This window comes from Moschus berezovskii, chromosome 21, assembly GCF_049115385.1.
Source record: "Moschus berezovskii isolate FMDL1 chromosome 21, NW_MosBer_1.0, whole genome shotgun sequence".
Taxonomy (NCBI): Eukaryota; Metazoa; Chordata; class Mammalia; order Artiodactyla; family Moschidae; genus Moschus; species Moschus berezovskii.
Genome location: NC_142480.1, coordinates 36949797 through 36977327, shown reverse-complemented (window position 1 = coordinate 36977327; position 27531 = coordinate 36949797). Strand labels below are relative to the sequence as shown.

Below are 27531 nucleotides of genomic sequence, written 5' to 3'. Positions count from 1 at the left end.
CGGCGTTAAGTAGGCGGCGGGACGCCCGGGAGCCCCAGCCCGCGCCAGTTCTCTCAACTCAGACTCTGGCGTCCAGGCTCCAGGCTCCGGACTCCGCTCCTCGCAGGTTCCCGCTGCCCAGCCCGCCGCCGCGATGCGCTGGGGTCCCTGGCTCCCGCTTCCAGCCCCCGCCCTGGCCCTGGCTCTGACCTTCGCTGTGTTGGTGGGACCAGCATCCACAGGTGAGTGAGGGGCCGGAGACCCCCGACCCAGACTGGTGGGAGCGGTGGAGGGTTTCTTAGGCAGAGAAAAGGGACAGGAGGACCCAGAAGTGGCCCCCAGACAGGGAAACAAGGGGGCTGCACTTCTGCCATCCCCAGCTGGGGTCTCTGGCAGTACCACCCCACCCCCAGGGGAGGCAGGATCCCCAGCAACGCCTCTCCATCTGGGGGTCAAGTGGACTCTGGTTATCTGAGGTTGGCCCCTGGGTCGCTTGCCTAGGGCGTGGCTCTGTACAGGATTGTCCTCTAGACCCAGAGGGGATGCCCCTGTGCCACCTGGGCTCCCTGTGTCCAGCAGGCTCTCTGTGACCAGTCAGTGCCCAAAGGACACCTGGTGACAGGGAGTCCTCCGCCTCCAACACCCAGGCCGGGAACGGGGAGTGCTGCAAGGTGGGCAGTGGGGAGGAAGCCACCCTCCCCACCCCATGTGGGGCCCTGAATGCACCCCAGCCTCCACCTCCTCCAGCATCCTTGGGTCTCCTCCAGCTGCGCCCCGCTCTGCTCCTGCTCCCCTTTGCCGGGTGCGTTCTCGGTCTTCACCACCACCCCCTCCTCCACTTCCTGTCTTCTCTTTCCTCTCTGAGAAAGCCTAGCTGGTGACAGACAGGACCACCCACTCTTCAGCCCCCTAGAGGCAGGGCTGGTGCCCCTCAGATATCCTGTGCCCCTCAGACAGCCCTGGGCGGCCCCCTGCACCCCTCCCTGTCCCAGGCATTGGTGCTTGACTCCAGCAGAAATGGAATGCCATCTGAGAGGTGCTAGGACATGTCCAGTCTCTATTCTGATGCCAGAAATCCCACCATTACGGCATTCTTCCCTTAGTGAAGGCATGGTCTAGTTATGCCATAAGAACTGTGGCCTCAGGGCCCATCAGTCATTAATACCCATGTATTTATGAATCAGAGCTTCAGCCTACATCTTTCGGGACCTTTCCCAAGAACAACTTTGAGCCGAAGAAGGGCCTGAAGGGATCCAAGGACCTAGGCCACACCCCTCTCCCCATCAGATGGGGAAGCCAGTTTGAATGGACAGTAATCACGCGGTACCCAAAAGGGAAATGAGTCAGAGGAGAGCCCCCCACTGGATTGAGTCAGAGCTGGATCCCCAGGCTCCCTGCTCCCATCCCCAGAGACCCCATCCTTCAAGGTCTCAGGGGGTGGGGGTGATAGGCTGAACCTCTAGAGAGATGGGTACACACTCAGCCCGCAGCCTCTAGCCAAAGGAGCGACTCCAGGACCCACCTCCTTGGGCCTCAACTGAGAGCTATTCCCCAATACCTTCCCAGCATCAACAGTGTGCAGACATTGTGCTGGGCAGTCGGGAGTGCACAGAAATACAGACTGGACTTGGACTCATTCCGAAGGCAGAAAAGCAAATTAAAACTCAAACAGCAATTCCTATCGTGTCTGCAAAGATCCAGACGAGGAGTGTGGTGAAAAAAAATTCAGAAGCAAACTAGGGCGGGACAGAGGGTGATCCTTGGGGTCAGTGAGCACAGGGTCTGAGATGGGTATGAGCGGAGATAAGGAGGCCAGTAGCCTGGATGGAAGGCATGTATATTTTGAGCACAAGCCAGGAAGAGCCATTGGGGTGGGGCACAGAAACCTGAAATGGCAAAATGCAGCTCGCAGCCTAAGCCCTGCTGGCAGTAGGGAGCCAGTGCAGGTTTTAGAGAGGAGAGCAGCGTGGTGCCAGTGTGGTTAAAAACATCAAGCAACCCCTTCCTTTAGGAGGGATTTGGAAGTGGTGAAGAAGTGGGCAAGTTAGTACCCTCTCCCCCTCCCAGTCTGAGCTCCCCTCCGGCAGCCCACCTCTGTCCCCAGGCCTGGCTTAGCCTCCTGTCCTGGTCTCTACAATAGGGGCAGCCCCTACCCACGGAAGGTATCACTCCCACCCCTCTTGGACACCAAAACCTCCGAGTCTCAGGTACCAGAGTGAGGCACACTGGGATGCTTTCCCCACACTCGTCAACATTCCAGAGCATACAGGTCATGGGGCCTGAGAGTCAAGCACCTTTGGAGACCACCTGGGCCAACCTTCCAATTGTACACACAGGGAAACTAAGGGCCCAGGGAGGAAGCAAAGTGGTCTAACCCACAGAGAAGCCTAGCTGCCCAGGAGGAACCCCCCAGTCCCACTTTGTGGGAGCTCCCCACCTGTGTAGTCAGCTAGGCTTGGGCCCCTATGCCAGTGTGCATGGTAAGTGTAGTGTCCGTTCCCTTCTAACCCCTATGGGAGTCCCGGCAGAGCCACAGCATTGGGGAGATTGAGTTGGAGCTGATGTGGTTCCAGTAGCGGGGTATAGCATAAGCAAAACTGGGAGGTCAGAGTGGGCACAGAGCATACAGGGCTAGTGGCTTCTGCACCTCTTCCCTGCCTGGCATAGTTGACTTTGAAAGGCAGAAGATGAGGGGGCACAGGTGGGACTCAGGAAGGAGTGCCAGGTGGAGAGGGTTCTTGTATCATCTGGGTGGGGGCCCTGAACTGATGGGGGTGTCTTAGAGGGCAGGGCTAGAGTGGGGGCAGGGGAGCATCAGAATCAAGGAACTGAGCCAGGGTCGACTCTGTTGCCTCTAAGAATGGTCTGGGGGACCATCTCTACTGGAGACAGAGACAGCCTCTGAGTCGTGTGTGTGTGTGTGTGTGTGTGTGTGTGTGTGTGTGCGCGCGCGCGCGCGCGTGTGTGTGTGTGCGCGCGCGCGCGCGTGTGTGTGTGTGTGTGTGTGTGTGTGTGTGTGCGCGCGCGCGCGCACACTCGCGCGCTCCAGCCCTCGCGAACAGGGCAGGGGCCAGTGCCCTCGGCCCAGCCCACCTGGACTCCGAAAGTGCTGTTCCAGAACCAAGTATAACTGAGCCCCGCTTCCAAACATGCGCCCGCCTGCCTGCCCAGCCAAGACAAGAAGCGCCTTTCAGTGCTGCCCGCCTGGGGGGCCCAGGGAGGGGGCTGCGCCAGGTGGGCCAGCAGCGAAGGGCGGGAGGGGAGTCGGGTTTGCAGAGCGCTCAGAGGAAGTGTATAGGGAACTGGGCGTGCTGCCCAGGAGGGGGTAGGGGGGTGGAATTGGAAACAGCCCTGAGAGACACACACACACACACACACACACACACACACACGGGCGCACACAGCTGTGGGCCCGCACAACCATGTACAAACCCAGCTCCCAGACCTGGGCTGGGTGGAGCCTTCAGGGAAAGAGGTGAGGACAAGATGGGGTGTAGGGGGTGCTGAGCTGCACTAGGGCTCCCATTCAGTGCCAGGAGCAAGTAAACAAGGGGCCTTTGGGTCTGGGACTTGAGTCTCCTCCCTTCCAGGTCCCTCAGCTCTTTTACTGCCTCTCCCGACTCCTGCCCCATCCAGCTGCCCTTCTGCTTCTAACATGCCCTGAACCAGTGTGTGCCCGGTACTGTAGAGCCTTTAAGAGTTAAGACTCCTTCTCCAGGGACTTCCCTGGTGTTCAATGGTTAAGACTCTGCACTTGCAATGAACAAGGCACAGGTTTGATCTCTGGTTGGGGAACTAAGATCCCACGTGCTTTGAGATGAGACCAAGAAAATATAATAATAAAAGACTCCTCCAGGTGCAGGTTTAGGGTGTGTTTCAAAAGAACTGTAGCACCATTATTACTGAGTGTATGTCAGTAATTTTTGAATGAACTGAATTCATACGAACAATTTTGAACTTGGATTCTCCCTGGGGTAGGGTCTCGTGGCTCTTTCTGCTTCTCAGAAGGGTCCATAACTCCAAACAGAGTCCATAACTCCAGAGAAAGCCCCTGAGTGGGCACTGGCTGTGTTGTCCTGCAGCCTTATGGCAGCTCTGCAAGTCACGCAACATTCGCATTTTACAGATATGGAAACTGAGACTCTGAGAACATCAGGGACTAGCCTCAGGCCACTCTTTGGGCACACGGGCTATGGTGTTCTCACTCACCCCAACAACAGTCACCTTTCCCAGCTCAGGCCAGGTGGGCAGCCCCCTATCAGGGGAGAGAGACAGGTCTTTAGGAGAAAGACAGTCCCCTGAGGACCCCAGATGTCTGTGTCCATCTCCGCAGACCCCTCCAGCAAGTGCCCCTCACCTTTCTAAACCCTCCCCACTTCCTCACAGCACAAGCAGATCCTCTTTAAGAATGCCTACCACCCCACCCCCAACAGCTGGGATGGCAAATGAAGCCACATTTGCCTCAGATACAGGGGAGCGCCCTGGAGCTGCCGTCACGGTGGCTTGGTGGCATGGCCCCCCCATGGTCTGGACAGCGCTTCTCCTGTTCGCCATTCCTCCTTCCCACTCAGCTCCTGCCCACACCCCTGCCGCTCCCAGCCTGCCAAAGAGCCAGCTCTGCCAGTGCTGATGGGTATCAGCCAGGCGTCCCGCCACTGCTCAGGCTAGACTGTTTCAGTGTGTGTCTCTCGTGGTTTAAGTGTCCTGGTGGTCAGTGAGGTGGCTTCCCCTCCCAGACCTCACTGCAGAGACTCCCCAGCCCAGGCCAGTTCCCCCAGGATGTTCATAGGGAAACAGGACCCAGAGAGGGCCTGCTGTTTTCTCCGAGTCAGACAGCAAGTCCTTAGCAGGATGGGTGGTAGGCCTCTCGGCTGCTTGTCCTTGAATCCTGATTTGGGTGTGGCCTCCTCCATATGGCCAGCAGCTCCCACAGGGCGGATCTCCCCTCTGCGTTTCTCTGAGGTTGCCACGATCTTGCGGAGCCCAGGACGAGGGCCCACAAGGGGCATAGAGATCACTGAGCCAACCAGGGACTTTCAGACTGTGTCCGAGGTGCTCCGGGATTTTACATTCCCATATCTGGGAATACAGGATGCTTGTGCCACCCTGATTCATGCATAGCAGTCCCATGAACACGTGTTTATAGATGGAGGTTTTTTGTAAGATACAGTTTTGATAAAGCGTTCTGTGGCTTTGTAAAAAAGGCTTGAAAACTAATTAACTGCTTTGAGCTAAAACCTTCTGAGAGCAGGGGAGAGCCAGGTCAGATACAAGAGAGGACTTCCTGGCTTACAAAGAATCCAGATCAAGATTACAGCACCTGCCGTGGTGCCACCTGCCTGCAGGACCCAGGGCTGTGGCTGGGCCCTCTCTTTCCGCAGTAGATCAGCTGGGATCCACGTTCAAGGATTATGCTGTTTCCCATAGTCTGTCTGGTGAACCAGACCATCAAATAACAATCTGTAATCTCTGGGACCCTTCTACCACTGCCCACGCTGTTGCCTACAACTGGTCTTTTTCTCTCTGTCCTTCAAGTTTCAGCTCCAGCATCACCCCCTGCTTGGAATGCCTTTTCTAACCATTGATTATTGAGGGCTACAGCCTGGTCTACCACCCTTCTGGGGCCCTATCCTCCATCTCTGTGGGGTTACAGGCCTTTCTCCCGCTACTCTTACCTGGCCCCTGCCCTTATTCTGTGACCTCCATCAATGTGATACTTAGTAGGTATGTGTGCATGCTTGCACACACGTGCACACACACACAGAGTGCTTTCAACAGCCTGGCTAAGGGCCTAACAAGGAGAGTGTCCAGCCCCCAAGCCAGCAGCCTGGGGGAAGCCCCCAGCTCAGGATACAGCCCCCAGCTCCACCACCCAACCAGGGCCCCTAGCCTGGGCCATCCTGCTCTCTGGGAAGATTGAGGGGGCGGAGAGAAGGAGATCAACTTCCGTTCCCACCTAAGAGCAGCCCCTCCTCCCCATATTTCAAGAGGGGGCAGCTATAAATATCAGTGGGCCCAGGATGTTGATTCCCACGACACTAGCCCCTCCCTGCCCCTTCCCTGTGTGCAGCGACTGGGGCCGGCACAGCTCTCCTACAGCTGGAGGCCAGCCAGGCCAGCCTCAGGCCCAGACACACACACTCACACACACACACACACTTCTCACCATCGTGAGAGAAGGAACGAATCACCCTTTTTGGGCGTCTTGGAGCAGCTCAGAGTAAGCTTCCCTCCCTCCCCTCAGTCCTGACTCAGGCCCCACCTCTCCCTCCTCTGAGTCCTCAGCTCTGCAGGGCTGAGGGAGGCAGGAGTCCAGGCTCACCTGGTCAAGAACACGGTAGAAGAGAGCTCAGAATTCAATTCCTACCCAGTCACTCGATGCAAGTGATCAGGCCTTTCCGAGCCTCAGTTTTCTCCTGTCTAAAATGGGATAAATAATTCCTACCTCCTGTGTGTTGAGGATTTGTCTGGAGTAAATATTCAGTGGGTGCCTGCTCCTGAGGTTGCTAATATTCCGTTATTACCATCTTCTTCTGGAGGGGGGCAGGCCCATCATTGGAGCAGGGTGGGAATGCTGGGTTTCTGCTTAGGAATCTTTGAGAACGTTTCCAAAGCAGGGGATTGGATGAGGTGGCCCTAGGAGAGGGTCTGTCTGGGGCAAAGTGATGTGGAAAATGGATCTGTCAAGCCAACCTCTGCCTTCCAGCCAGCTCAGGACCCTTCAGAAGTGGGGGCGCGGGCAGGGGGCTACATCTGATTGACTCATTGAGCTGAGGTCCACACACCTCTCCTGTGTGAGGAGAAGCAGAATAGCCCCTCCGAGCCCCACCCCAAAGCCTAATGGCCCCTTGGATAGAGACAGTTGAGCCAGGATGCAGCGCAACCAATCTGTTGAATGAGTGACCAAATGACTCCTGTCCCAGGAGTAGATGGATGGGGATGGAGAGAAGGAGCAGGCATTAAGACCTTTATAGGATGGCGAGCCTGGAAGCCTGTCTTTTCCCTGTTCTCTGCCCACCCTTCTCGGGCTCCTCTGACAGTAGGGGCTGGAGGCCAGGGCCCGGTGGTGTGAGATGGTTCCCCAGGAGCCCCTGTGGGGCTATTACTGGCACTCAGCAAGCAGCAGTGGCTGCACCTGTTGCAAGAAGATCTAGCATGAGGAACTGAGGATTCTCTCTGCCCTACCTGGGTTGCTGGGACCCACCGGAGGTATGGGTGATGCCTGAGTCTGTGGATGTGCGAGATCAGAGTTGGTGGAGATGAGGGAGGGTCTCAGGAAATGGCTGCAGACTGGGGTGAGCAGCCTAGGGGAGTGCCAACTGGACGGACTCTCTGGGTAAAGAGCCTTGGCCCCCGCAAGCCACGATCCCAGTGTGGGGGCATCCTCTGCCTTCATCTCCTGAACAGACTGTTGGGCAAAGACTGGCCAACTCCCCAGGAGTGTGCTAATAGAGTCCAGGCTCCTGTCCCCAGCTCAGGCTCCATCCCTGAGCATCTGGCCCTTATACTTCGAGACACTCATCTGGAGCCCAGCTGAGCCCTTCCAGGGAGAAGATACTCAAACGGGGTCCTGCCCCTCCAACTGTCAACAGCCTTGGAATAGGAGAGATGTTGCAGGGACTTGAGCCAAATGTGTAATGTCAGCCCTTGGGATACCTGGCCCTGCTGTGTGGCCTTGAGCAGACCTCTGTCTGTCTCTGGGTCTCTAGATCAGATGTCCATTCTCTAAGGTCAGCTCTAAAATTCTGAGCTCAAGCCTCTTGGGAGCAGGAGGAAGATCTCTGCTTCTATCCGGAGAGAGCTGGCTGCTTGTCTGGGTCCACACAGCAAGGCAGGCTGGGCTTAGAACAGGACTAAGAGGCAGCCCAGCCTGTCAGAGCTCCCTGGCATGGAGAAACCGTTTTTCTCAGTTGGCACAGAGCCCTAGGGTTCTCCTGGGATGAGAGCAACGGCTCCTCTCCACCCCCGGTTCCCATCTTCCAGCCCCCTGGCCCCAGCCCCACCCCACCAAAAATAAACCCAGACCACCCCATCCTGTACCAGCCAGACCCACCCAGCCCCTCCAGAGCCAGTTGAGTCATTGCTCAGAGCTGCTCCTTTTTTAACTGTCTGAGTCACCGGTTGTGGCTATAACTCCATGACACATGACCTGGACTATAGACAGCCCCTAGCCCCCAACGGCCCAACCAAGGGAGGGGCCTGAATAGAAACCAGCGGCAGGTGTGAGCCCAGGCCACCGCCTCAGCGTGGAACCCCTCCAGGCCCAGGGAACTCCCTCCCAGCAAGTCAGAACCCAGACCTGTCCCCAGCAGTCCTGGAACAACCCCACCCCCTGTTCAGGACAGCCCTTCAGAGACCTTGGCGACAAAGCCCTTCAGCATCAACTCTGCTCCCACAGCTTTGCTTTGCCTCCACACAGACCCCAGGGCCTCCCAGCTGTAGACTGCCAGGCACACAGGGTCTCCAGCCCTGGAGGTGGTGGGAGCGGGCGGAGGCCTGGCCTTCTGGGGTACAGGCCCCAGAGATGCCTGATTCCTGCCCTTCCTCACCTGGACCCGACGCACACTGACCAGTCTGCCCAGAGCACCGTGAAGACTTTCTGTGGGACAGAACCCCCACTTGAGCTCTTCCCCTGCTCCCCCGTCTCCCCTCTATTCACCGTGTCAGCTGGGCCGCAGCTCGGCCCCCCACCCCCGCCTCTCCCCAAGGCTGTCTCTCCATCTCTCCCACCGCCGCCTGGCCCTCTCTGGCTGCTCTCTCGCTCTGGTCCCAGCCTGTTCTCTTTCCATCACCCAGTCGCAGTGGCAGATGGCACCCCCACCCTCCGCCGGCCCTTCTCCGCCTCCTAGGCTCCTAGACATCACACAGCCTCACCTCCAGCCATTCCCACCACAGACTCTGGGCCCCAGGGACCCATGCTTCGAGAAAATTTCCATCCTCATCACCCAAGCCCCCTCCTTCCCGCCCCAGAGCGCAGGCTACATCCTGTCCCAGGGAACGCTAGGATCCCTCAGACAGTTTCCTTGGAGGCTGAGAAAGGGGGGCTGGGGGCCTGGGAATGGCTCCACCCCCGGCCCCTGCCTGAGCACGGGCCTGCACAGCCTCAAACGCCAGCCATCTCCTGTCTGTGGCTATGGCCTCCAGCTATAAATAGGGGCTCAGAGTCTATTTTCTTTTAAAACAAGCACCAGACTGTCACCACAGGCCCAGAAAAGCACTCCCTGGCTGGGGCAGTGCCCTATTGCGCCCCAGCCATTGTGTCCCACCCCACCCCACCCCGCCCCAACCTGCAGGCACTGGGGCCCTGGAGGGCAGAGGAGGAGTGGAAACAAGCCTGGAGGTAAGATAAGTTGGAGGGGCAGAGCTGGGGCAAGCCTCTTAGGTGCAGCCCCCCCCGACTGGGTCAGCCAGGGAACACGGCCCCCTCCTACCCTGCCAGGCTTTCTCCTCCCTTTCTCGCCAGCTCCCATCACCTGTCTTGTCCCTGAGACTCACAGTGTTAACAGAGAGAGGTGACAGTCGCACAACTCCTCAAGCCGCGGTGGAGGCTCTTTGCACCCCAAATGCAGAGAAGGAGCTGTGGCCTGCAGGGAAGGGTGGGGAGCATGTCTTTCCTGAAGGAGCGTGAGGGCATTTCACAGGCAAAAGGGAAAGGAGAGTTTGCTGGGCAGAAGGCCCAGCCTGAGCAGAGGCCGGAGTGCAGACCTGTCAGGTGTGGAGGGAAAACAGCCGAGGTCTGGTGAGGCTGGCACCTTTGGGTGTTTGGAGGGGTGAACAGGAGAGCCTGGCAGGGTGAGGACAGGGTCACCCAGCACCTTCAATGCCACACCAGAGGACTGAGGCTTGGTGGGAGGCACTGGGGAGCTGTAGAAGGCATCCAGGCAAGCGAGGATGGTGGAGCGACTCAGTTTAGGCTAACTGTGGCTGCAGTTACCAAAGGGAGGCAGGAAATTCATTAAGCCAGGCGAGGGATGGTAACCATCTGTCTTGCGGAATGGCCCAGGGAAGCAGGATGGGAGACACGTTTGAAGGACGATGAAGGGGCTGAATGGATGGGAAGTTCATTTAAGGTCAGGAGGAGGGAGAGGGTCAGAGCGACTTTCAGATTTCTGCCCGGCAGTGGGTGCCCGTGGACCCTTCACTGGGGTGGTGGGCAGGTTGGAGGATAGATGATGCTGAGTCTGGCTTGAACAAGTGGGCTTGGGTTTGGGGGGCTTCGCATGGGTGTTCCTGGTATAAATGTCCAGGGGGCATTGGCAGGCAGGCCCAGAGCCCTGGAGACTTGGTGCTGGAGACAGAGATAGGCGTACCAGAGCAAAGAGGCAGTGCCCAAACTCTGGGGAGAGGTGGGGGCCTGGAGAGAGGGGGCCAGGGATGGGGCACAGCTCAGTGGGTGCTGACAGGTGGAGGGGTCTACAGAGCTGGCAAGTGAGAGTGCTAGGCTAGGAGCTATTCCAAGGGGAGTCAGGCCTGCCCAGCGGTGGGGCAGGGAGTGTCGGTCTGGGGATCTTGGTGGATCCTGGTTAGCACAGAGGCCCCCAGCCAGGTTTCCTGGTTCCCCCTCTGAGGCCACACACTCCTTCGGGCACAGCACCAGTGCCAGGGACTTGCTTCTCGGCTTGTCTGCTGTCAGAGAGCAGTGCTGATAGGAAAGCCATCCTACGGGCATGTCACCATCATTGTCCCTGCATCCCCTTGCGTGCCAATATTTCCTCTGCCGGTGCATGTGTGTGGGCCTCCAGGGTGGCAGATGAACTGACCTGCGGATATAGGTGCTGGGTCCTGTCCTCCAGAGCCTCCAGTCTAGCCAGACCTGTAGCCACTCAGGCCTGAGGCGGCTGTGCTCTGCCTGCTTGTAGTGATCACACCTCTCCACCAGCCACTTTCTGCTGGACTGGGCTGGCCAGAGGCCAAGGGTGTGTGTATAGGTTGGTGGGTGATCCCTGATCCAAGCCTCTGCTTCCCCCAGTCTCCTGGATGTGGGACTTCTGTCTGTGGGGTCACCCCACCCCTCTATCATTTATTTCAGGTGGGGGAACTGAGGCACAGATGGTGGTGGCTTCTCCGAGGCACCCGGCCTGTCAAACACAATCTGAGCCAAATGGGGCCAGGCCTCTGTCCAAACCCACAGTCACTGCTTCCAGTATCCCCATCCCAGCTTGCACACTCACTGTCTCCAAGATCTGCCTGCCAGGCTGGGGGAAGCCCTGAGACATCGCTACGGCAGCCCTGCCCTCAGCGGTTTCTCAGCCCAGAACGATGGGGAGACTCGGAGATGAGCAACAGGCGTCCAGGCTCTGGCTTCTGGCCACGACAGGGGCTGGCGCGCCAGAGAGCCCTGTCTCACCCTGGGCAGAGCCTACACCCCCGCCTCTCCACCCTCTTCTCTGACCTCCAAGACCCCAGTGGGCATGAGTAGCACTTATCACTGGTTTCTGGAACGTGCCGCCTTCAGCCAGCCTTGAAGAAGGTCCTTCCCTGGTCCGGCCAGCCCCAAGCCAGCCACACTGGGAAAGGCCAGCTGCCAAACCACCCATGGCAAGCAGATGCTCCCCCGCCCCACTCACTCCCTCCCACCTCCACCCCCAACCCTGAGAGAGGGAGCCCCCAAGGACAGGAAGGGAAGGGAAAATGTGTGTCTTGCCCAGGCAGGGGGCCAGCTCTCACACCCTCCTCCCGCTGGGGCCAGAAGCAGATGCTGCACTTCCGATTCAGAGACAGTAACTAACCCCACCCCCACCCGTGCTTCTGTGTGCACACACCCCTCCCTGAATCCACAGCACCCAGCTCTGGAGCCGCATGCGTGGGGGCTTGAATCTCAGCCCGGCCGCAGCCCATCTTGACACCCTAACACAGATGACTGCCGTCTTCGAGCCTCAGTTTCCTCACCTGTAAAATGGGAGCAACCTCACAAGGACCCTGCTGGGGGCTGGGGGCTGCAGGCGTGACGCCAAGAGAGGGTCCCTCCCTCTCTTTCTTCTTAGCCCAGGCCCACTGAGATGAGGATCCCACCGTGCTTCTGTGGCCTAGAAAGCCGGAGGGAAGGGGATGTGGAAAAGGGCATGGAAATCCACCCAGCTGCCCTAGAAGGAGGCAAATTACAAGGCAAGGAAAAACCGCTGGGAATTGCTCCTCACCACGGCCGCCCCACCCCGGGGAGCAGCAGAGTCTCCACAAAGACTTCATTGAGGGCCCTGCTTCCTCCCCACCCAAGCCCTCCAGCCTGGGTGGACTCTGGACTGTTGCTTCCAGCAAAACCTCTCATTTTCCCTCCCACTTCCTCTGTGCCCCATGTGGCTCCAGGGTTGGAACACGTGACTGGGCGCCCAGGGCACCAGCCCTGCCCCCGTTTGTGCCTGTGGACCAAGCTTCGCATCTCCCACCCCCACCAATCCCCCGCTTCCTTTCCAGGGGTGCTCAGCTTCCACTTGGGGTCTGTGAATTGGAAATGCTCCCCAGCATATGCCGCTCAGCACGGGTGGCCTCCAGATGCTTGATTAGATGATAGCCAAGGCCAGTGACCAGGGTCAGAGATCAGCCAGTAACTAAGGAAACTGTTGTCCTGCCTTGGCCTTTTGGGCCTTGCAAGGAACCAGAAAGGCAACTGAAGAGGTTAAGTACCCCGAGAGGGAGTCTCAGAGCTCGAGGGTTCTTGGAGTGAGGAAGGGCAGGGTCATCTTGACCCCGGGAGGTCCTCGTAGTGTTGAGATGGGGAGGTGGGCAGGAGGACCTGGCATTCCTGCCCTCTATGCTATGGAGACAGCTATTGTCTCCCAAGAAGGCTCCTTTTTTAACTCCCACGAAAGTGAAAGTGAAAGTTGCTCAGTCGTGCCCAACTGTTTGCAACCCATGGACTGTAGCCCACCAGGCTCCTCTGTCCATGGGATTCTCCAGGCAAGAATACTGGAGCGGGTAGCCGTTCCCTTCTCCAGGGGATCTTCCCAACCCAGGGACTGAACCCAGGTCTCCCACATTGCAGGTGGATTCTTTACCATCTGAGCCACCAGGGAAGCCACCACGGAAGTTAACTCCCATAACCTACTGTTGTTCCTACGGCCATGGCTTGTAGGGCAGGAGAGGCGCGGGTGGTTGGTGGGCCACTGGGGTGGCTCTGGGTCACTCTCTGGTCTGGAATCAGGGCAGCAGAGCCAGTGCCATGAGCACTGTGGGTCTGCAGGTGTGTGAGCCTCTCCTAGGAGCCAGCCCCAGCAGGTGCTAAGCCACCTGGCCTTGGCTCTATGACCCCAGTGTCATCACCATGGGCAGGTTACGTTGTCCTTTTGGTCTGACCTGAAGTCATCCCTCTAACTTTCCTTCTTGTTATCCTCAGTGGAAACAGCCTGGGTGGAAGGTCATAGCTCGGTTTGGGAGGGCTGAGGCTTGGGGGACTGTGGGATGTGATGAGGGAATGTCAGGCCCCTGAGTAGATGCGGTGGCAGCTTCTCCCTCACCTGGGAGCCCTGGGAGCAGGTGTAGCCAGGGAGTCATGGTCCAGCACCTGGAGCCAGACTGGGCCCACGGCACCGAATCCTCGCCTGCCCTCAACCCGCCGTGATGCGTGGCACTGACCTGCGCTCAGGCACACTCGCGCCCACAGCAGCCCACTGCAGTCGTTCGGGGGTCTGCCGTGCTCTGTGGGGTCAAGTTCTCTTCCCCACACTTTCGCTTTCCCAGCTCCAAAATGAGGGGGCGGTGGTGGGAACATCAGCCTCACTGGCAATCCTGGGGGCGGAAACTCTGGTTCTGAATCAGAGGGAACTTTCCACCCCACCCGGGCCTCCCCAGAGGTTCCCTGGCTTGGGAACAGAGTGCTGGTAAAGAAAAAGTGAGTCCCTTGGAGGCGCAAGAGGAGGGGATCAGGCCTGAGGTCCAGAGAGCCTGGCTGACAGGGCAGAGCACCCGGCCCACCCCTGCGCGCACACAGGGCCGGCATTCAGCCTGCAGGTGGGCCACACACACACACACCCCCACGAGGGTAGACAGAGAGCCCTTCAGCCCTGCCTTGGCGCTCTCTGCAGCCCCTCAGACTCCCTCAGAGCGACCCTCCCAGCCTCACCGCTGCCTACCCAGGATCTGGTTAGAAACAGGATCTGTTACCCCTGGGGCCAGATCCCAAGAGGTCCTGGAGGAGAAGCCCAGTTTCCCCCCAGAGCAGGACCCCTCCTCCCCCAGCTGGCTGGCGGGTCTCCACGCCTCCTCGTCCTCCCCGCTCCTGTCCCACATCCTGCCCGCTCTCTTGATTTTTCTTCCTCCATCTCCTACCTCAGGCCTCCGTCTGGATTCCTGAATTCAGTCTTTGTGGAGGAGAGGGGGTCTGTATTTTTTAAGTTCACTTTTAATACCTTTCTCGGGCTTTCTGTGTCTCTCGACTTAGTTCCCCCTTTTCCATTCCCATCGCTAGTAATTGTATTGGTGAATGAATGATGAATGAAGGAATGTGTGGGCTCCCACTTTTCTCCCCGCCCACCTCTCACCTCCTGCCCCGTCTCAGCGTCACTAGCGGAACCTCCCCCACATCCACTGGTCCAGGTCTCCCACCACCCACCCTTGACTGCAGGGCCAGGCATTCCCCACCGGCCATCCTGCCCAGCAGCTCTGGGCTCCCGAACTTTCTCCCTTATAAAGTCAGGCGGCAGCAGACACCCAGGAATGCCGCTGCTGCCCGTGACGCATGCCGGCTGCGGGGCTGCCCGGGTGCCCCCAGGCGACCAGGAATGTGATGGAAGCGGGGCACGCAGAAAGAAATTCATTGCCCCGGGTGGGTGGGGTGGGGGTGCCCAGGCAGGCAGGGCTCTGACAGGCGGCAAGGCCCGGAGCTGCAGGCTTTCTGCTTCTGTCAAATTGCTTCTCCTCTGAAGCCTCAGTTGTCTGGGAAGTGGAAGCCAAGTGCCCTTCTCCAGGCAAGGGCCACAGAGAGCCTTGATATTGTACAATCATCACCAAGGGATGGGGGTCCCAGGGCTGGGGGGCAGGTCTGGCTCTCTGGACTGTCCTAGGGCAAGGCTGGCGCCCCCAGTTACAGCCGGGATGGGAAGGGGAAGAGGGGCTGAAGATCAAGAAGAGAGAAATAGACGAGCAGAGGCAGAGACAAGGGAGCCGTGGGGCAGAGGCAGCGAGAGACAGACTTGGCCAGCCCCAGGGGCTCCGAGGGCCTGGAAGGAGCCGGGTCTGCAGCAGCCCCAGGACTGGAAAGGCACCTTTGCTTGAGCCCCTGCCCCTGGCCTGGGGGGTGGTTGGGGAGCCTCAGAGAGACTGAGAGGCCAACATCCTGCTGCCAGGTGGAGGGTTGAATGCCATGATGCAAGTAAGCCTCATGTTTAGGGTCCCCCAAGGACAGGGACCAGGTCTTCACTCATAAACATCCTAGGAGTGGCCCAGGGAGCCAGGAGATGCCAGCATAACCCACGCTCTGCCAGAGGTGGCTTGTTGGGGTACCTTGGCCTAGGCTTCATCTCCGTGTGTGAGGAAGGGGTGCGGCGGGGATGGAGACAGACTCTTTCTGTGCCCCCAGCCCTCGTCTCAGGAAGAGGGATGGAGGCGCCCGCCCTGGACCCAGACAGCAGCGCCCTGTTCGTGGGCAGGAAGGGCGGGAAGCTGTGGGATTCTCCACCTTCGGCAAACCTCTCAGGCGGATGGGTGCCGGGCGGGAGGGGTGGCAGCCCTCCAGGAATACACTGCCCCTTTCATGGAGCCCAGAGCAGCCAAGTCACGGCAGGCGAGCACCGAGGGGCAGGACAGGCCTGGGCACAATCATTGCTCTGTCCTGGCAGCTCCCAGCCCACACGCGCACGCAGGCACAAACACACAGCCTTACGCAAACCCAAAACACACTCCCAGCAGCCACCCACACACTCACACACACAGGCGAGTATACATCTATGCAGCCCAGGACACCCGCCTGTGTACCTTCTTCCCGGCAGAGAAACCCATACCTGGGGCACTCGTCCTGCCCCTCCTGCTTGTCCCTCGGGCCCTCTGAGGCATCCTGATCCCCCCATGCCAAAAGCTTGGAGCTGCCCAAGCAGCCCACACCATTGACCTTCTACACACTCACCTTTGAGAGCAGACCTCAGGCCAGAAAGGGACTTTCAGGACTAATCCCTACAGACAGAAGGGGGTGAGAGTGGGAAGGGGTGCCCATTTTACAGAATGGTGACACTGAGGCCTGAATTGGGTCCCCTCTGGCCCAGAGGACAGCCCACATAGCTGCTGCAGATCTAAACTGGTGTTTTGATGAATCATGGGCCTTCTTGACCCAGGAGAATCAAGGCCAGGCCTCCAGGCTGTAGTGAGGCCTCCTCTCTCCCCCTCACTGCCCTGGCATCCCCATCAGGCTGCCAAGCCTGGTGTGGCCCCGGCTGCTTTCCTCTCTACACCTCTGCCTTCAACATTTCCAAAACCTGTACATCCCCACCAGCTTCTTGGCCTTGCTTCCCTCTGAGATTGCCCATTTCCCTCCCTCTGCTCCTCTACATAACCCTCACCTCCCCCAGGAAGCCCTCCAGGATTGATTCCTAGCTCATGCTGTCTTTATCCTGCCTGCCTTCTCCATTTGAAGGTCCTCTCCAATTGTTCCCCTGGCCCACCACCCAGGACAGGGACTCTTGGTTCTTACCACTGCCGCCCATCAGAGACAGTTAGAGAGGCGGCAGAAGGAGACCAGGAGATGGGGGGAATGGTGCTGTCAGAGTTTCCAAAACCCCAGCCAGCAAGGCCTCAGAGGCCTCTGTTGGGGTGAGGGGGCTCCCGGCTGCACAAGGCAGCCTGTGTGAGCCCTTCCCGCGTGGCCCCACAGGAAACAGCAGGGCCCAGCCCCTCAATGGGCCCATTCAGACCCCAGCTCTCTCTGGAAAGTACCTCTGCTTCCTGTCGCCCTCCCACTCTGGCCTGGAGAACCGGACCAAACAGGCTGCTACTCCCCCGTGCCAGGAGGGCGCTGCAGGCAGGTGGTTCAATGGTTAGAGCCAGCCAGCTGCTTCAGTTCCTGTCTGGTCCCCACGCCCTGGCAGGTTGGCATCTACCTTTAGTGAATGGGAGTGTGGGTGGGGGCCTGTGCTCACTCGCACACAGTTGGGAAGCAGAGGAGCCCCCAGCCAGTGCATATTAGGCAGGTGAGGGTTTAACAATAGGCTCTCCAGGAGAGAGGGAGCCCTGATCGGTGTGTTTTGCCTCTTTCCGTGGTATAAATAAGCTCACTGGGCAGCATCACCTGGCTTACAAAATTCCTGAAAATTTTGTAATTTGTAAAAGAGATGAAAACGGTCACCTCTTGCCAGCCATTCTGAGCTTTGCCGTGGTGGTGGCTCCATCCTATGGGGGGTCACCTGCCTCCGCTCCTTGCGCTGTGGCTGCCCCCAGCTTAGTGTGCTGCATTTTGTTCCTCAGAATCCGTGACCTTGCAGATAAAACACAGCTGCCAGTGCCCTGGTCTGTCCCTCGCGGAGACTGAGATGCGCTGGGCCCACAGGGCTTGTCCGCCTAGACGGCTTTTGCACTTTTGCTTTGATTTCTTTAGCTTCCTAGAGAAGGCTGTGGTGTGGCCAGCAAGTGCTGGCAAGAGGGGATAAGTAGAAGGGATTTCAGCTCAGCCTGAAGGGGAGAGCTTCGCCTTTCTTGGACGTCCCTCCATCTCTGCAGGCCGTGTTGACTGCCCTTAGGGCACACAAGTCTGGGACTCCTCCAGTGGCTGAGGCAGCTTCCTCAGGTGCATGTTAGCTGGCTCAGACCCCCTGGGGAACAGCGCGTAGATGGCTGATGTCAGAACATCCCTAACGAGGCCAACAGCCTTGACTGACTCACAGAGGATTTAAGAGAAGCCTGAGGAGGATGAATCATCTTTTTAACCCCCTCCTGTCTCCCCTTACCCCACCCCAGCCCTGGACATCAAGGGGGCAGAGTCAATATTATATTTGGCACTAGTCTCCATGAAAGGAATGGACCAGAAATTGTGGCCGCAGGTTAGAGGCCAAGGGAAGCTCATTTGGAGAAACTTCCTGGAGGAGGTGACAACTTAAAAAGAGGAGGTGTCCCAGTGTAGGGCCTACACAGTGACCCTGGGAAACCCCAAATATGACCTCCTGTCTTGGGAGGCCCATCAGACCATCAGCTGCTCCCAGGCCTTGCCTTCAGTCTGAGACCCAGGCTTGGAGAACTCAGCTGAACCCTGGCTTCCGGGCCACGGTGGAAATAATGGGGCCGGATCTGACAGCTCACCAGGGGCCATTAATAGCTAAGCAGCAGGAAGCAATACAGGGTGATGGAGGAAGCTTTGGCCCCTTTTGGGTCTGGCATGCACGTGGTCTCCATCTGTGCTCCAGGCCTTTGCTCTTTGGTGGACTCTCCGCCACCAGGGCTCAGCCGTGGCCAGCCAATCCAGGAGCTAAACCAGATGGGCGCCTAGGAGAAGGAATCTGAGCAGGGATCAGTTTGGGTAGCAGTGGTTCTCCTAGAGCTTCATTCCTGGGGGTTGTGGCCATCGGGCCAATTGATTAGGCCAGTGATGGTTTCCCTTTGAGCCAGTAAGGAGCCCAACCCAGGATGGGAATTCCTCTAGGGCCCAGGGGAAGAGAGCCAGAGCTGGCAGAAGCCTCTGGCCCCAGAAACCCCCGAGGAGGAGACCTCGATGCTTGGGATTGCTGGGTCTGACCTTCAGAGCCGGGGTCTGGGCTGGACACGAGGCGAGGCCGTGCCTTCTGGCTCCAGGACCAGCGGAGGCCACGGGGGGCATCGTGGAGAACCGTGGGGGAGCCCCGGCCTGAAGCGCCCTCCCTACCGCCCAGCCGTCCACCCTGAGGCACCTTGCCTCCTCCAAACACAGGCCCGTACTTCACCACAGTTCTCTCTGGTCACACAGCCTCCTTCTTCGGAGAGAGCCACCTGGAGGTGCCTGTGGCCACGGCTCTGACTGACATAGACCTACAGCTGGAGTTCTCCACGGCCCAGCCCGAGGCCCTGCTCCTCCTGGCGGCAGGCCCGGCTGACTACCTACTCCTGCAGCTCCACTCCGGACGCCTGCAGGTCAGTGATGTCGCCCTGCTGGACTCCTTCTCTCGCTTCCAGCGCACACCCCCCACCCACCAACTGCGACCTTGTGCATGTCACTTTCACCTTGAGGCCTCGAGGCCCCCCCGGCCCCGCTCTGAGATGGACAGAAGTGTGAGCCCCTCAGGAACCGGCTCTGCCCTTTTGCTGTCCAGCCACGCTTCCCACCACGACCCCTCACCGGCCTCAGTGTTCTGAGCACCCTGACTGCTCTCCATTCTCTTGCCATCCCGTGGTCTCTTGCTCTTGCCAGGCCTTTGCTCACTGCTCTGCCTGATGCAAGCTTCATTCATTCCCTGCACCTGCCTTACTCCAGCCTCTCCTTGAAGTCTCAGCATGGGCACCCCTTCCTCACCTGGGCAGATTGCCCTCTCCTGGGTCCCAGCACCCCTGTGCATTCCTCTGGCAAAGCCCTGGCCACCCTCTATCACCACTATGACAGTGTCAACACTATCTGTCGGTGATAGAACAGCCAGGAATGTTACTGCTGTTGTTCAGTCACTAAGTCATGTCCAACTTTTTTGTGACCCCATGGATTGTAGCCTGCCAGACTCCTCTGTCCGTGGGATTCTCCAGGCAAGAATAGTGGAGGAGGTAGCCATTTCCTTCTCCAGGGGATCTTCCTGACCCAGGGATGGAACCCATGTCTCCTGTATTGGCAGGTGGATTCTTTACCACTGAGCCACTAGGGAAGCCCCACAGCTTCCTTAATTTTATTTCATCGTTCAAGTCACCGCAAGTTTTATTTGCAAAGAGTCTTCTGGCTGTCTCTGGAGGCTTTCCCCTAACCATGAAGAGTTTGAGGACATGAGGTTTTAGTCCATCTCTGGGGGAGCCATTTGTTTCCACACTCCAGTGGGGAGAGGTCTCTGGTCCCCTCAGTCCATCTGATGCTGCTATTGCTTCTCACTGCCACAAGGTGGCACTGTTGAACATGGCCTGGTACAACCTGGCACTGATGTTCTCTCTCCCTGCCAGGTATATTGATGCCACATTCCTAGAAAGGGGCTCCACACACGGACTCCCAAGGCCATAAGTTCTCAGTCCTCTGCTCTTCCAGTTTCCATTCTCTGCCACCACCCATTCTACCATCTGGCTGTGGGAGCCCCGCACCAGAGCCAGTTCTGGTGTCAGTGTCCTAGAGACAGAACCATGCCTCTCTTCTCTCCCCAGGGACCACCCCTCTTGGACAGGTCAACACACAGAGCATCTGGTTGGGTGCCCCATCCCTGAGCAATGAGCCTAGCTGCCTCAGTGACTCCAGGGTGTTTTGCTCTACTTGGGGGACAAGCAGGGGATTCTCAGGTGCCTGTTATTCCAGGGGAGGAGTCCTCTGTATTCCAAGGTGGCTTTTCTGGCACCTCTCACCTAAGGAAAGAGGGGAGACATACAAGAATTTAGGCTGAATCTCTAGGAAAGCATCTTGCTGTGTGACAGGTCTGGGTGGGCAGGGACCACATCTGATTCATATCAGGGTCCCCTGAGCCCATCCAGGCCTGGTTCAGAAATCACTTTGGGGAGGGTTTGGGGGACGAGTAAAGAGCTGGCAGGAAAGAGAGGGGAGTGGCTTGAGAAGCCCTTGTCCTAGGCCCTATGATCCAGGGACCCCAAGTGTGGGGAGCCAGTTGCGTTTTTACCGCAGAAGTGCTGGTTGCAATGTGCTTCCTTTCCCACCATGTCTCCTCAGGTCCGACTTCTCCTGGGTCAGGAGGAGGTGAGGGTGCAGACCCCGGCAGAGATGCTGCTGAGCGACTCTGACCCCCACATTGTGGGGCTGACCGTGTCAGACAGCTGGGCCTTTCTGTCAGTCGATGGGCTCCTGAATGCCTCAGCCCCAGTCCAGGGCGCTCCCCTGGAGGTCCCCTATGGGCTCTTCCTGGGGGGCACAGGGAGCCTTGACCTGCCCTACCTGACGAGAGCCAGCCGACCCCTGCGGGGTTGCCTCCACATGGCCACCCTCAATGGCCGCAACCTCCTCCGGCCGCTGACGGCAGATGTGCCCGAGGGCTGTGCTGAGGAGTTCTCTGCCGGTGACGACGTGGCCATGGGCTTCGCTGGGCCCTACTCGCTGGCTGCCTTCCCTGCCTGGGGCACTCGGGACGAAGGCACCCTGGAGTTTACGCTCACCACACGGAGCCAGAAGGCGCCCCTGGCCTTCCAGCCTGGGGGCCGGCAGGGGGACTTCATCTATGTGGACATATTTGAGGGCCACCTGCGGGCCGTGGTGGAGAAGGGCCAGGGCACCGTACTGCTCCACAACAGCGTGCCTGTGGCCGATGGGCAGCCCCACGAGGTCAGCGTCCACGTGGATGCTCACCGGCTGGAAATCTCCGTGGACCAGTACCCCACACGGACTTCCAACCGTTGGGTCCTCAGCTACCTGGAGCCACAAGGCAATCTCCTCCTCGGGGGGCTGGATGCCGAGGCCTCTCGCCACCTCCAGGACCACCGCCTGGGCCTGGCTGTCAACGTCTCCCTTCTGGGCTGCATGGAGGATCTCAGCGTCAATGGTCAGAGGCAGGGGCTCCGGGAAGCCTTGCTGACCCGCAACATGGCAGCCGGCTGCAGGCTGGAGGAAGACGAGTACGAGGAGGACGCCTATGGCCCATATGAATCTTTCTCCACCCTGGCGCCCGAGGTGTGGTCGGCCATGGAGCTGCCCGAGCCCTGCGTGCCAGAACCGGGGCTGCCTCCAGTCTTTGCCAATTTCACCCAGCTGCTGACCGTCAGCCCGCTGGTGGTGGCCGAGGGCGGCACAGCCTGGCTGGAGTGGCGGCACATGCAGCCAACGCTGGACCTGAACGAGGCCGAGTTGCGCAAGTCCCAGGTACTGTTCAGCGTGAGCCGCGGGGCCCGCCACGGCGAGCTGGAGCTGGACATTCCAGGCGCCCAGGCGCGGAAGATGTTCACCCTCCTGGATGTGGTGAACCGCAAGGCCCGCTTCGTCCATGATGGCTCCGAGGACCCCTCCGACCAGCTGGTGCTTGAGGTATCAGTGACAACTCGGGGGGCCGTGCCGTCCTGCCTTCGTAGGGGGCAAACGTACATCCTGCCCATTCAGGTGAACCCTGTCAACGACCCACCTCGCGTCATCTTCCCGCACGGCAGCCTCATGGTGATCCTGGAACACACTCAGAAGCCCCTGGGGCCAGAGGTCTTCCAGGCCTACGACCCAGACTCCATCTGCGAGGGCCTCACCTTCCAGCTCCTCGGTGCCCCCGCCAGCCTACCCGTGGAGCGCCGAGACCAACCCGGGGAGCCAGCAACCGAGTTTTCCTGCCGGGAGCTAGAGGCAGGGAGCCTAGTTTACGTCCATCGCGGCGGGCCCGCCCCGGACCTGACATTCCGGGTCAGCGATGGGCTGCAGGCCAGCCCCCCAGTCACGCTGAAGGTGGTGGCCGTCAGGCCGGCCATTCAAGTCCTCCACAACACGGGGCTGCGCCTGGCCCAGGGCTCCGCTGCACCTGTCTTGCCCGCCAACCTGTCGGTGGAGACCAATGCTGTGGGGCAGGATGTGAGCGTGCTGTTCCGAGTCACCGGGGCCCTGCGGTTGGGGGAGCTGCAGAAGCAGGGGGCAGGCGGGGCGGAGGGCACCGAGTGGCGATCTACACAGGCCTTCCACCAGCGGGACGTGGAGCAGGGCCGCGTAAGGTACCTGAGCACCGACCCACAGCACCACGCCGAGGACACGGTGGAGAGCGTGGCCCTGGAGGTGCAGGTGGGCCAGGAGGCCCTGAGCAATCTGACCTTCCCAGTGACAGTCCAGAGAGCCACAGTGCGGCTGCTGCGACTGGAGCCACTGCACACCCAGAACACCCAGCAGGAGGCCCTCACCACAGCCCACCTGGAGGCCACCTTGGAGGAGGCGGGCCCGAACCCCACCACGTTCCACTATGAGGTGGTTCAGGCCCCCAGGAAGGGCAATCTTCAGCTTCAGGGTGCGCGGCTGTCAGACGGCCAGAGCTTCACCCAGGATGACCTGCAGGCTGGCCGGGTGACTTACGGGGCCACAGCTCGTGCCTCGGAGGCAGTCGAGGATGCCTTCCGTTTCCGCGTCACAGCCCCGCCACACTTCTCCCCGCTGTACACCTTCCCCATCCACATTGGCGGTGATCCGGACGCCCCCGTCCTCACCAACGTCCTCCTCTCAGTGCCCGAGGGCGGGGAGGGCGTCCTCTCTGCTGACCACCTCTTCGTCAAGAGTCTCAACAGCGCCAGCTACCTCTACGAGGTCATGGAGCGTCCCCGCCACGGCAGGTTGGTGTGGCGAGACGCACAGGACAAGGCCACCATGGTGACATCCTTCACCAACGAGGACCTGCTGCACGGCCGGCTGGTCTACCAGCACGACAACTCCGAGACCATGGAAGATGACATCCCCTTTGTGGCTACCCGCCAGGGTGAGGGCAGCAGTGACATGGCCTGGGAGGAGGTACGGGGTGTCTTCCGCGTGGCTATCCAGCCCGTGAACGACCATGCTCCTGTGCAGACCATCAGCCGCATCTTCCACGTGGCTCGTGGCGGGCAGCGGCTGCTGACCACGGACGATGTGGCCTTCAGCGACGCCGACTCCGGCTTTGCAGATGCTCAGCTGGTGCTGACCCGCAAGGACCTCCTCTTCGGCAGTATCGTGGCTGTGGACGAGCCCTCTCGGCCCATATACCGCTTCACCCAGGAGGATCTCAGGAACCGGCAGGTCCTGTTTGTGCACTCAGGGGCTGACCGCGGCTGGATCCAGCTGCAGGTGTCCGACGGGCAGCACCAGGCCACCGCACTGCTCGAAGTGCAGGCCTCGGAGCCCTACCTCCGTGTGGCCAATGGCTCCAGCCTGGTGGTCCCTCAAGGAGGCCAGGGCACCATTGACACAGACGTGCTCCCTCTGGACACCAACCTAGATATCCGCAGTGGAGATGAGGTCCACTACCAGGTCACAGCCGGTCCACGCTGGGGGCAGCTGCTCCGGGCCGGCCAGCCGGTCACCAGCTTCACCCAGCAGGACCTGCTGGAGAGGGCCATTCTCTACAGCCACAATGGCAGCCTCAGTCCCCGTGATACCCTGACCTTTTCTGTGGAGGCAGGGCCTGTGCACACAGAAGCCACCCTGCAAGTGACCATTGCCATCGAGGGGCCAGTGGCCCCCCTGCACCTGGTCCAGCACAAGAAGATCTATGTCTTCCAGGGAGAGGCAGCTGAGATCAGAAGGGACCTGCTGGAGGTAAAGGGCTGGGGCCCTGAGCAGGGGTCTGGGCCGGGTACAAGGGGCCTCTACCCCCAGCAATCATGCCAGGCATGCTTGCTTGGACAGTTTAGGATGGACCTGCAGTGGCTTCTGGGCCAGGTGCGTGTGTGCCTTGGGCGTGTTCCTATGCGTCTGTATGTTGTGTGCCTGAGGGATTCTGGGCAGTGTTTTGCATGCATGGCTGCCTGTGGGTTGCATATTCCTCTACACGGCACATGCACACGTGTACACGCTGTGGCCAACATGCAGATTCCTGGGCTCTACCCAGACCACAGACTCTGATTTGGAGCCTGAGAATCTGCACTCTAATAGGAGTAGGCTGTCTGAAGGGTTTTGACGAGTGCAGACTTTGAGGATTACAAGCCTTAGAGACAGGTTTGGCTCCCCCCGCACCCACCCCGCCAGCCAGCTCCTGTGTCCTCAGTTCTTTTCCTGGACCTCAGACCAGGCCTTGAGGGCTGCTGAACCACCCAGGAACCTCACTGAGCAACCACAGGCCATCCAATAGGTCCATTGCCTTGCTGTGTGATCTCACACCAGTCGCTTGCCATCTCTGGGCCTTATTCTCCTACTGAGAATAAACTGCCAGCTTCTGAGCCTCTTGTGGTTGTTGGGGCTGTCGAGACTTCGGGGCAGATGGTGACTAAACATGTCTGGTGGCTGGAAGTCTTTGCCCAGGAGAAGGCAGCTTTGAAGAGCTAGGCTTTGAAGAGTCTGGGGTTTAACAGCAGAGAGCAGGGGGACAGTCGTCCAGGCAGAGGGACAGAATAAGACATGTGAGCTTGGAGTGGTGTATAGCCTGTTATGGCTGGGTCATCAGATGAGGGAGCACCTTTCCTCCAGGCCCTGGACTGGACTTGGGTCTGCAAGCTCCATAGAGCCCCGTAGTGTAGGAATCCAGGTCACTCAGAAGGATGGGGCGCCCTCTGGCGGCAATAGCATGTCATGGGTAGTCAGTGTGTATGTCCGTATGTGACAGTGTGTATGTCCGTGTCTGGGTGCACACATTGGCGTGTGGTAAGACTGTATGTCCGTGTCACTGAACCTGAGGCCGTGTGGTTGTGTACATCTCGGCGAGAGTGTGTGTGTGTGTCAGAGGCCTCAACATGCTCCCCCTGTGACCCCTCTGATAACCAGGCAGCCCAGGAGGCCGTGCCACCAGCGGACATTGTGTTCTCAGTGAAGACCCTGCCGAGAGCTGGCTACCTGGTGATGCTGTCCCACGGCGCCGTGGCAGCTGAGCCGCCCAGCCTGGGCCCGGTGCACCGTTTCTCCCAGGAGGCAGTGGATGCGGGCAGGGTCCTGTACCTGCACTCCCGCCCTGAGGTCTGGAGCGACACCTTCTCCCTGGATGTGTCCTCAGGCCTGGGTGCTCCCCTCGAGGACGTCCGCGTGGAGCTGGAGGTGCTGCCCGCTGCCATCCCCCTGGAGGCACAGAACTTCAGTGTCCCGGAGGGCGGTGCCCGCACCCTGGCTCCGCCCCTGCTCCGCATTGCTGGACCCTACTTCCCCACGCTGCCGGCCCTCCACCTGCAGGTGCTGAAGCCTCCCCGCCATGGGGTCCTGCAGAGAGAGGAGGGACCTCAGGACGGGAGCCTCAGCGCCTTCTCCTGGAGAGAGGTACGTCCAGGGCGGCCCAGGGTACAGCCCAGCTCTGGGGGCCAAGTCTGGGGATATGCAGGGAGAGGAGGCAGGAGCCCACATTTACAGAGCACCTCATCTCACCCTCCTTCACTGGCAGACAGAAATGAGTGTCCCCATTTCCTTCATTCTTTCACTCTGGGAGAAAGGACGGTCCCCTTCGCTGCCTGCAGAAACAGAGGCTCTGAAGGAGTCAGTCTCCCGTGCCCAAAGGCAGGGCATGAAGGGTGCTGGGCCTGAGACCCACCAGGGGACTTAGGCCTGCTGGGGCCTGACCTCCAGCCCGGGGCCTGCCTGCAGGTGGAACAGCAGCTGATCCGCTACGTGCATGATGGGAGCAAGACGCTGGCAGACAGTTTTGTCCTAGTGGCTAACGCCTCAGAGATGGACCGCCAGAGCCACCCTGTGGTCTTCACCATCACCATCCTGCCTGTCAACGACCAGCCCCCCATCCTCACCACGAATACAGGCCTGCAGGTGAGAGCATTCTAGGACCGCCTCCCGCTGTCCTCGTCCCCACCAGAGAGGCCCAGCACCAAGCTCTGGGGGCCACCTAGCTCCCCTTCTGTGAGCCTCAGTTTCCTCCTCTGTAAAATGGCGATCCTGCCCCATGCCACCCTAGGTTACTGGGAGGAGAGAAGAGCTACTGCACCGAAAATAGAACTCAGGTGTGAGGCTTTGTAACTGGTCACTTACAAGTGCAGTAGACAGCCTTGTGAATGGACATGCTTAGCCCCATTGCTCTCTGGACTCACCCTCATCAGGAAGCTTTTGCTCTGGCTCAGCACCAGGACTCCTGAAGAAAACTGTTTCAAACCCTTAGGGGTGGATTCCAACTGCTCCCCACTTCCACCCCCAGCAAGTGTAGGCCATAGCTTGACCCCCCAATCCCCTGACTCTTACACTGCTGCAGGGTAGTGGGGTCCCCATTCAGCAGAGGTGAAAGCTGAGGCCCAGACAGGTGACAGGACTTCTCCAGGGTCACAGTGGAAGCCACCGATGGAAAAGAAAGAATGTGGCTTGACCAGGGCGACACAGCAGGATAGCAAATGTGCAGGGCACTGAATGCTGACCTCTAGGATATAGCCTCTGGCTCAGCAGCAGCTATGGAAGGTTTCAGAAGAGGGCTGATTTGGGCTGTCTGTGACATGAGAATCTTTGGTGTATAGGATGTGTCTGTGGGGAACAACCTGCCGGGGAGGCCAGCAGAGGGTAGGTTTCAGGCAGAGGGCTGTCGGTAGACCACAGTCAGATGGTGCTGTGTGCCATTTCGCCACAAGGTGGTGCTGTCCACCACGTTTGTACCAGGAGCCCTGCGCTAAGGCCCGGTCTATACATAAGGCCCTCCTTACAGAGCTCTGACTAAGGTCAGCCTTGGGCTGGAAGAGGAAATCTCAGATTTTCTCTTGGTTTTCTAGGGACCCCCTCCCCAGTACTGCTCATAAGTTGCTGACCCAATAGGACCCTTGGAATGGAATCCTGTCCTACTAACAGGAGAGAGGCTTGTGGGGTCTTCCCTTCACTCTGAGCATGGGGAGGGGCTGCCTGTACCCAGGAAGCCTTCACCCGCCTGGCTGGGGGCTCGTGATTGCACTGGGAACACCTGGGCGCCCATCAAGTGCTGCCAGACA

At 59.2% G+C, this 27531-nt stretch overlaps 1 protein-coding gene across 1 annotated transcript in view; it reads left to right on the top strand.

The window, feature by feature from the left end:
* Positions 1–27531, top strand: part of CSPG4 (chondroitin sulfate proteoglycan 4) — a 35671-nt gene continuing 8140 nt past the window's right edge. Inside the window, exons 1-5 of the mRNA XM_055418105.2 lie at positions 1–221; positions 18833–18996; positions 20708–24235; positions 25397–25879; positions 26201–26377. Of these exons, the coding sequence (XP_055274080.2) occupies positions 134–221; positions 18833–18996; positions 20708–24235; positions 25397–25879; positions 26201–26377 (4440 nt within the window). The 5' untranslated portion in view covers positions 1–133. The remainder of the gene's footprint in view (positions 222–18832; positions 18997–20707; positions 24236–25396; positions 25880–26200; positions 26378–27531) is intronic.